Source organism: Bubalus bubalis, chromosome 14 (assembly GCF_019923935.1).
Source record: "Bubalus bubalis isolate 160015118507 breed Murrah chromosome 14, NDDB_SH_1, whole genome shotgun sequence".
NCBI classification, from domain to species: domain Eukaryota; kingdom Metazoa; phylum Chordata; class Mammalia; order Artiodactyla; family Bovidae; genus Bubalus; species Bubalus bubalis.
The window spans coordinates 10,005,625-10,013,815 of NC_059170.1; the positions used below are offsets into that span (position 1 = coordinate 10,005,625).

The 8,191-nt window shown below is 43.7% G+C and overlaps 1 protein-coding gene across 1 annotated transcript; it reads right to left on the reverse strand.

The window, feature by feature from the left end:
- Window positions 1-2,480: 2,480 nt before the first annotated feature.
- LOC102401285 (antileukoproteinase) lies at window positions 2,481-5,699 on the reverse strand. The gene is made up of 4 exons (XM_025263402.3): window positions 5,308-5,699; window positions 4,238-4,399; window positions 3,672-3,821; window positions 2,481-2,926 (listed from the first exon to the last, which is right to left on the reverse strand). The coding sequence occupies exons 1-4, from the start codon at window positions 5,390-5,392 to the stop codon at window positions 2,898-2,900; spliced, it is 426 nt and encodes a 141-aa protein (XP_025119187.3). The 5' UTR covers window positions 5,393-5,699; the 3' UTR covers window positions 2,481-2,897.
- Window positions 5,700-8,191: the final 2,492 nt, after the last annotated feature.

Consider the following 8,191-nt stretch of genomic DNA (forward strand, 5'->3'; position numbering starts at 1 on the left):
ATGTTGTGTTCGTTTCTGCCGTACAGCAAAGTGAGTCAGTTACGCATACACAGATATCCACTCCTTTTAGCTTCTATTTCCATATAGGTGATTGGAGGATTGAACAGAGTACTTTGTGCCATACAGTAGTTTCTTATTTCCTACCTATTTTATATACAGTAGTGTGTATATGTCAATCTCAGTCTCCCAGTTTATCCCTCCCCTGCTTTCTCCCTTGGTAACCACAAGCTTGTTTTCTACATCTGTGATCCAATTTCTGTTTTGTACATGGGCTCATTTGCACTATTTTTTTTAGATTCCAAATATAAGTGATATCATATGTATTTGTATTACTCTATCTGACTTATGTCACTCAGTATCACAGTCTCTAGGTCCATCCAGTTCAGTTCAGTTCAGTCGCTCAGTCGTGTACGACTATTTGCCACCCCATGAATCACAGCATGCCAGGCCTTCCTGTCCAACACCAACTCCCGGAGCCTACCCAAACTCATGTCCATTGAGTCGGTGATGCCATCCAGCCATCTCATCCTCTGTTGTCCCCTTCTCCTCCTGCCCCCAATCTTTCCCAGCATCAGGGGCTTTTGCAGTGAGACAGCTCTTCGCATCAGGTGGCCAAAGTATTGGAGTTTCAGCTTCAACATCAGACCTTCCAATGAACACCCAGGGCTGATCTCCTTCAGAATGGAGTGGCTGGATCTCCTTGCAGTCCAAGGGACTCTCAAGAGTCTTCTCCAACACCACACTTCAAAAGCATCAATTTTTCCATGCTCAGCTTTCTTTACACTAAAACTCTCACATCCATACATGACTACTGGAAAAACCATTGCCTTGACTAGACTGACCTTTGGTTGGCAAAGGTCCATCCATGTTGCTAAAAATGGCAAAATTTTGTTGAAGTATTAAATCTTGAAGATAAAAAACCAGTTTCCATAGTCAGCACTATCTGTCTCATTTTTAATTCCTCTTCTACGAAAGAAGGCATCATCCTGCATTTGGTGTACATTCTTTGGTATATAATCATAACCAGCTTGATATTTTATGTGCAACTTTTAAAAAACATATTAATTTGTTTATTTGGTTATGGCAGGTCTTAGTTGCAGTCCTGAGATCTTTAATTGAGACATGCAAACTCTTAGCTGTGGTGTGCGGGATCTAGTTCCCTGACCAGGGATCAAACCCAGCCCCATGCATTGGGAGCATGGAGGCAACCACTGGACCACCAGGGAAGTCCCTTTATGTGTAATTTTAAAATATATATGAATATTTCATTCTATACATTGTATCACCAATCTTATTTTCCTAATAAGTTTTCTGTGATACGTCTCCATACTGATTCATATAAATTTATTTTTATTTTTCTATAGCATAGCAAGCATATCAAAGTATGAAATTTAACTATTTCACAAATGCAGGCCATCTTGACTGGTATCAGTTTCTGACTGTTTGGAACAATCTTTTTTTTTTTTTTTGGAACAATCTTATACTAAACATTCTAATACATGTATTAGATTCCCATTGGCAAATATTTTGTCTTTCCTGTGTTTCTGAAAGGAAAATTGCTAAATGATATATGTAACTTTTTAGTTTTATTAGCCATAACCAAATCACTCTTCCAAGTGGTTGTACCAGTTCACATTTCCATCCGCAAACTATTAAGAGTCTCTGAGTGTTTATATTTTCTTAAAGAGTATTTATTTGTTGATCTTACTTTTCTGGCTGTACTGGGTCTTCACTGCTGTGTGTGGACTTTCTCCAGCTGCAGCGGGTGCAGTCTTCTCTCGGTGGTGCGCGCGTTCTCATGCAGCGGCTTCTCTTGCTGCAGAGCACAAGCTCTAAGTACACAGGCTTCAGTGTACTTAAGCTCCACAGCACGTGGGATATTCCTGCATCAAAGATCAAACCCTGCGTTGGCAGGTGGACGCATAACCAGTGGATCACCAGGGAAGACCTATAATGTAGACTTTTCATTCTTGCCATTCTGATCAATAAAAAATGGTGTCTGGTTGTTTTAATTGGTTTTTTCTTGAAACTGGTGACATTGAAGCTCCTATATATCTGTATACAATCAGTTATAATAATCTCTTATTTGATTGTCCATGCTATTCATAGTTCATTTTTTTCTAAGAGGTTAGCTGTTTTTCTTACTGCTCTGTAGAAACTCTTTACATATTTTTCTATTTCTTTGTTTGTGATAATCATTCCAAGTATTTACTTCTAAGCTCTCATTTATCTTTCAACTTTTTGTGTTTGTCAATTCTGCTCCTGATGTCATCAAACGTAATCATTTTTTAAACCCTTTGCACCTTGCTTGCCCTGAGGTAAGTCTAAGGTTTGTTGATCATCTACTATGTGATGGGCAGTGAGCTTTCCTTCCACAAGTTATCACCTCGAATCCTGATCACTTTATGAAATTGTCATTGCTGTTATCGTTTCCATGTTACAGACGACAAGACTGAGGGTCAGTGGGACAAAGTCATTGCCCAAATCTACAGAACCTGTCCTCTATGAATGTAAGATTTAAACCTGTATCTGCTGGGAACCAAAACACTCTCTTCTTCCGATTGCTATTTTATGGGTTTTTGGAGAAACCCCACACATTCAGACATTTTATTCTTCATCTCACTCCTCATACCCTAGTCCGCACTCAAAAGAGTCAAGGAAGATGGAAATGCGGAGAAAACCTAGTACATTTATTTATTCACTGATCAATAGGCATTTCCTGTCGTGTGCCAAGCTACACATTGGGTGCTGGGGATACAGAGATAAAACAGGCCAGATCTTGTCCCCGGAGGAGTATTGGTCTCAAAACCACATCTTGACCGAAGTGCTTCCATTGTTTTCCAGGCTTGCAGGATGGGGAGTAGGGGGACTCCCCAGAGCACACAGACCAGGAAGTCCTAATGTTTTTGACCTGGAAAGGTTGAATCTGTAGAAAGAAAATAAAGTGGAGCCCCAGCACAGGAATTATTTAAGTGACCCCTATATCCTTCCCACTAAGATGGTCCTTCCACCACCAAGTCCTAGGTCCCCTGGGATAAGTAGAGAGCCTTGTGCTGGAATAGTTGAAACACTGCTGGCCTTTGATGTAGGAATCAAGACAAAATCCAGGCTTTTCACAGGCTTGTCTCTGCTGCCCTCTGATAAAATCAGAATATTGGGCTAGATTGACATCTATGCATCTTACTAGAGTTCCCTGTGGTTCCAGATAACTTAGCCAACCGGGGCCATAACCACAGCAACATTCTCTGAATGCAAACAGTACTTCAAGTCTTAAAAATCACTTTTACATTTAGTATCGCCATGGATATAATTGCGTCCATTTTACAGATAGGGAAACTGAGGTCGACGATGAAATAGTTGCTCGTAGTCACACATCAGTCAGAGCAAAGATGATATTCAAAAAGAACTTTTGCCTCTTGTATCATGCTCCTTCCTCGTGCCTTATTCCAAGAAGCTTTCCTTCCTAGGACCCAGCACGGCCTGTCATAGGTGCCTCCTGGGACTTGTCTAGAAAACTCTAAGGGGTGAAGGTCATTGAAGGGCAGAGGATCTGCTTGGGGAATGGGGAAGTACTGGAAGATGTCAAGCAACCTCTTTCACATACAAAGGTACCATTAGGTTGAGAGCATATTAAGGTCCAGGGGGATGTGGAGCTTGTTAGATCTTCTCACCTTTCACCGGCAGGACACATGAATTCCCACACGGACCCCTGCAGCACTTGAAACCATTCAGGCAGTGGCTGTCGTTCTGGCAGTCGTCTACAGGCTTGTGCATCTCACAGTGGCCGCTGACCACTGGACACTTCCCAGGAGTGACTTTAACTGATGAAAACAAAGTCACAACTCAGAGCCTTCACCCTGTGGGACATCACCCAAATTCCCAACTCCATCTTCACCCCATACATGGAAATTGGTTCTTCCCCAACTTCAGGATCCAATCTGAGGCTGGTGCATGTCCTAAAGAAGACTCTCTCCCGCCAACGGGACCCCAACCAGTGTCTGACATACGTGTGTCTAATGGACAGACTGATTCATGAGCTGACTGACCTGCTGGCTGACGGGCTCACTAACTGGCCTACTGTCTACCTGAGAAAACAGAGCTGGTAGAGGGGGTGGAGAAACCCTGACTCTATCCCATCCACCACCTCAGTTCAGACGAGCCCCCTCCACTTGCCCAAGAAGCATGTCCTCAAGCTTAGACCTCCCTGATTCCCCTTTCCAGGACTGGACTTCCTCACCTGGCTTTGACGTGTCTACAGGATCCATGCATTTGATGCCACAAAGACCCTGGCAGCATTTCTTCCTCTTCGGACACTGCCAGTCACTCTGGCATTCAGGGGGTTCATATACTAAGCACATTACAGGGGGTACGAAAGGACAGACTCCAGGTTTACCTTTTCCTGAAGGGTAAGAACAAAGGAGGAAGAAGAAGCTGGCGCTGAGTCATGATCACAATCCTGCAGAAGGAACCAGGGGAGGACAGAAACCTAACCCAAGTAGCTGACCCCAGAGGAATGAAGGGAGCCATTAGGATTCCAGTTTCAAGGCCGGTGTGGGACAGTGCCAAGCGCAGCCAAACCCTCAGCCAAGAGGGAGTCAATGGGAAAGAAGGTATAGATGGTGGTGTGCCACTAGATCTTTCAAGAGGGAGACTTTGTGGAGTTTGCCAGTTTCCCTGGTATAAATATTCCCACTATTCCTTATTTCAAGCCACCAATGTGACATCAACCACCTCACAGAAGTCTTGAAGATTTCACAATCAGCTATTGCATGTCTGTATAAGTCAGCCCCGGGGAGTGCTGAACAGAGTTCATGGTCACGTATTCCCGGCCCAGGGCTGGCTGGGAGGCAGAAAGAGACAGTGAGAGCAAGAGAGGCCACTCATTCGAGATTAAACAAAGGAGAACAGATCAACTGAGAAGCAAATAGAAAGTGCTATTTGCTTCTCAGCAAATAGAAAGAAATAGAGTGACCATTAACAACAGCAACAAAAACACATGAAGAGAAACAGAGAACAATTTGGAAAATTAAAACAGATAGTGACCAAAATAATGTGACAGGGAAAAAAAAAAAAACAGTAAAGAAGGAGCTATGGAGAAATAAAAATAAGAAATACAGGGGCTTATTTCTGGATGCACAGAAACTCTCTTAGTTGAAGTCCTCAGAGACATGCTTGAAATTAAGGGCCATAGGCCATTGGAAAGAGGGCTTCAAGGCCAGCCCCCGGGGCTAAAAAGAAGAGGTTATTCCCACGCTGAGCCGTCACTGACTTTGGTACCTGGGTATGGCCTGAGAGAGTTCAACTCACCTTTGGGAGTACCTTCCACAGCCCAGGGCATCAGGAATCCAAAGGCAAATATCACCAGGAAGACGATAAGGCCGATGGACTTCATCTTGAGGGCAGGTGGGATGGTGGTGACCGGTGTCAGCCTCACCCTTTATACCCACTCCGATGGGTGTGTCCCACAGGAACTGCCCTGAGTTCTCTCAGCTGCTGTTTCCTCAGCAGGAAATTCAGGTGAGGACAGTGACCACGCCATCCAGAGTGTTGCTGTCTATTTCCTGCCCTTAGGCAAGAGCGTGAGGACTAGGAAGGGGATTGAAGGACTTAGAGGGGGTGGTGTCAGAAAGCCACTTGGGAACACGTTCAGTTCAGTTCAGTTCAGTTCAGTCGCTCAGTCGTGTCCGACTCCTCACGACCCCATTAATCGCAGCACGCCAGGCCTCCCTGTCCATCACCAACTCCCGGAGTTCACCCAGACTCATGTCCATCGAGTCAGTGATGCCATCCAGCCATCTCATCCTCTGTCGTCCCCTTCTCCTCCTGCCCCCAATCCCTCCCAGCATCAGAGTCTTTTCCAATGAGTCAACTCTTTGCATGAGGTGGCCAAAGTACTGGAGTTTCAGCTTTAGCATCATTCCTTCCAAAGAAATCCCAGGGCTGATCTCCTTCAGAATGGACTGGTTGGATCTCCTTGCAGTCCAAGGGACTCTCAAGAGTCTTCTCCAACACCACAGCTCAAAAGCATCAATTCTTCGGGGCTCAGCCTTCTTCACAGTCCAACTCTCACATCCATACATGACCACAGGAAAAACCATAGCCTTGACTAGACGAACCTTTGTTGGCAAAGTAATGTCTCTGCTTTTCAATATGCTATCTAGGTTGGTCATAACTTTCCTTCCAAGGAGTAAGCGTCTTTCAATTTCATGGCTGCAGTCACCATCTGCAGTGATTTTGGAGCCCCAAAAAATAAAGTCTGACACTGTTTCCACTGTTTCCCCATCTATTTACCATGAAGTGATGGGACCGGATGCCATGATCTTCGTTTTCTGAATGTTGAGCTTTAAGCCAACGTTTTCACTCTCCACTTTCACTTTCATCAAGAGGCTTTTTAGTTTTCTTCACTTTCTGCCATAAGGGTGGTGTCATCTGCATATCTGAGGTTATTGGTATTTCTCCCGGCAATCTTGATTCCAGCTTGTGTTTATCCAGTCCAGCGTTTCTCATGATGTACTCTGCTAAGAAGTTAAATAAGCAGGGTGACAATATACTGCCTTGACGTACTCCTTTTCCTATTTGGAACCAGTCTGTTGTTCCATGTCCAGTTCTAACTGTTGCTTCCTGACCTGCATACAAATTTCTCAAGAGGCAGGTCAGGTGGTCTGGTATTCCCATCTCTTTCAGAATTTTCCACAGTTTATTGTGATCCACACAGTCAAAGGCTTTGGCATAGTCAATAAAGCAGAAATAGATGTTTTTCTGGAACTCTCTTGCTCTTTCCATGATCCAGCGGATGTTGGCAATTTGATCGCTGGTTCCTCTGCCTTTTCTAAAACCAGCTTGAACATCAGGAAGTTCATGGTTCACATATTGCTGAAGCCTGGCTTGGAGAATTTTGAGCATTACTTTACTAGCGTGTGAGATGAGTGCAATTGTGCAGTAGTTTGAGCATTCTTTGGCATTGCCTTTCTTTGGGACTGGAATGAAAACTGCCCTTTTCCAGTCCTGCGGCCACTGCTGAGTTTTCCAAATTTGCTGGCATATTGAGTGCAGCACTTTCACAGCATCATCTTTCAGGATTTGAAAGAGCTCAACTGGAATTCCATCACCTCCACTAGCTTTGTTCGTAGTGATGCTTTCTAAGGCCCACTTGACTTCATATTCCAGGATGTCTGGCTCTAGGTCAGTGATCACACCATCGTGATTATCTGGGTCGTGAGGATTTTTTTGTACAGTTCTTCTGTGTATTCTTGCCACCTCTTCTTAATATCTTCTGCTTCTGTTAGGTCCATTTCTGTCCTTTATTGAGCCCATCTTTGCATGAAATATTCCCTTGGTATCTCTAATTTTCTTGAAGAGATCTCTAGTCTTTCCCATTCTGTTGTTTTCCTCTGTTTCTTTGCCTTGATCTCTGAGGAAGGCTTTCTTATCTCTTCTTGCTATTCTTTGGAACTCTGCATTCAGATGTTTATATCTTTCCTTTTCTCCTTTGCTTTTTGCTTCTCTTTTTTCACAGCTATTTGTAAGGCCTCCCCAGACAGCCATTTTGCTTTTTTGCATTTCTTTTCCATGGGGATGGTCTTGATCCTTGTCTCCTGTACAATGTCACGAACCTCATTCCATAGTTCATCAGGCACTCTATCTATCAGATCTAGGCCCTGAAATCTATTTCTCACTCCCACTGTATAATCATAAGGGATTTGATTTAGGTCATACCTGAATGGTCTAGTGGTTTTTCTACTTTCTTCAATTTAAGTCTGAATTTGGCAATAAGAAGTTCATGATCTGAGCCAGAGTCAGCTCCTGGTCTTGTTTTTGCTGACTGTATAGAGCTTCTCCACCTTTGGCTGCAAAGAATATAATCAATTTGATTTTGGTGTTGATCATCTGGTGATGTCCATGTGTAGAGTCTTCTCTTGTGTTGTTGGAAGAGAGTGTTTGTTATGATCAGTGCATTTTCTTGGCAAAACTCTATTAGTCTTTGCCCTGCTTCATTCCGTATTCCAAGGCCAAATTTGCCTGTTACTCCAGGTGTTTCTTGACTTCCTACTTTTGCATTCTAGTCCCCTACAATGAAAAGGACATCTTTTTGGGGTGTTAGTTCTAAAAGGTGTTGTAGGTCTTCCTAGAACTGTTCAACTTCAGCTTCTTCAGCAGTACTGGTTGGGGCGTAGACTTGGATTACTGTGAT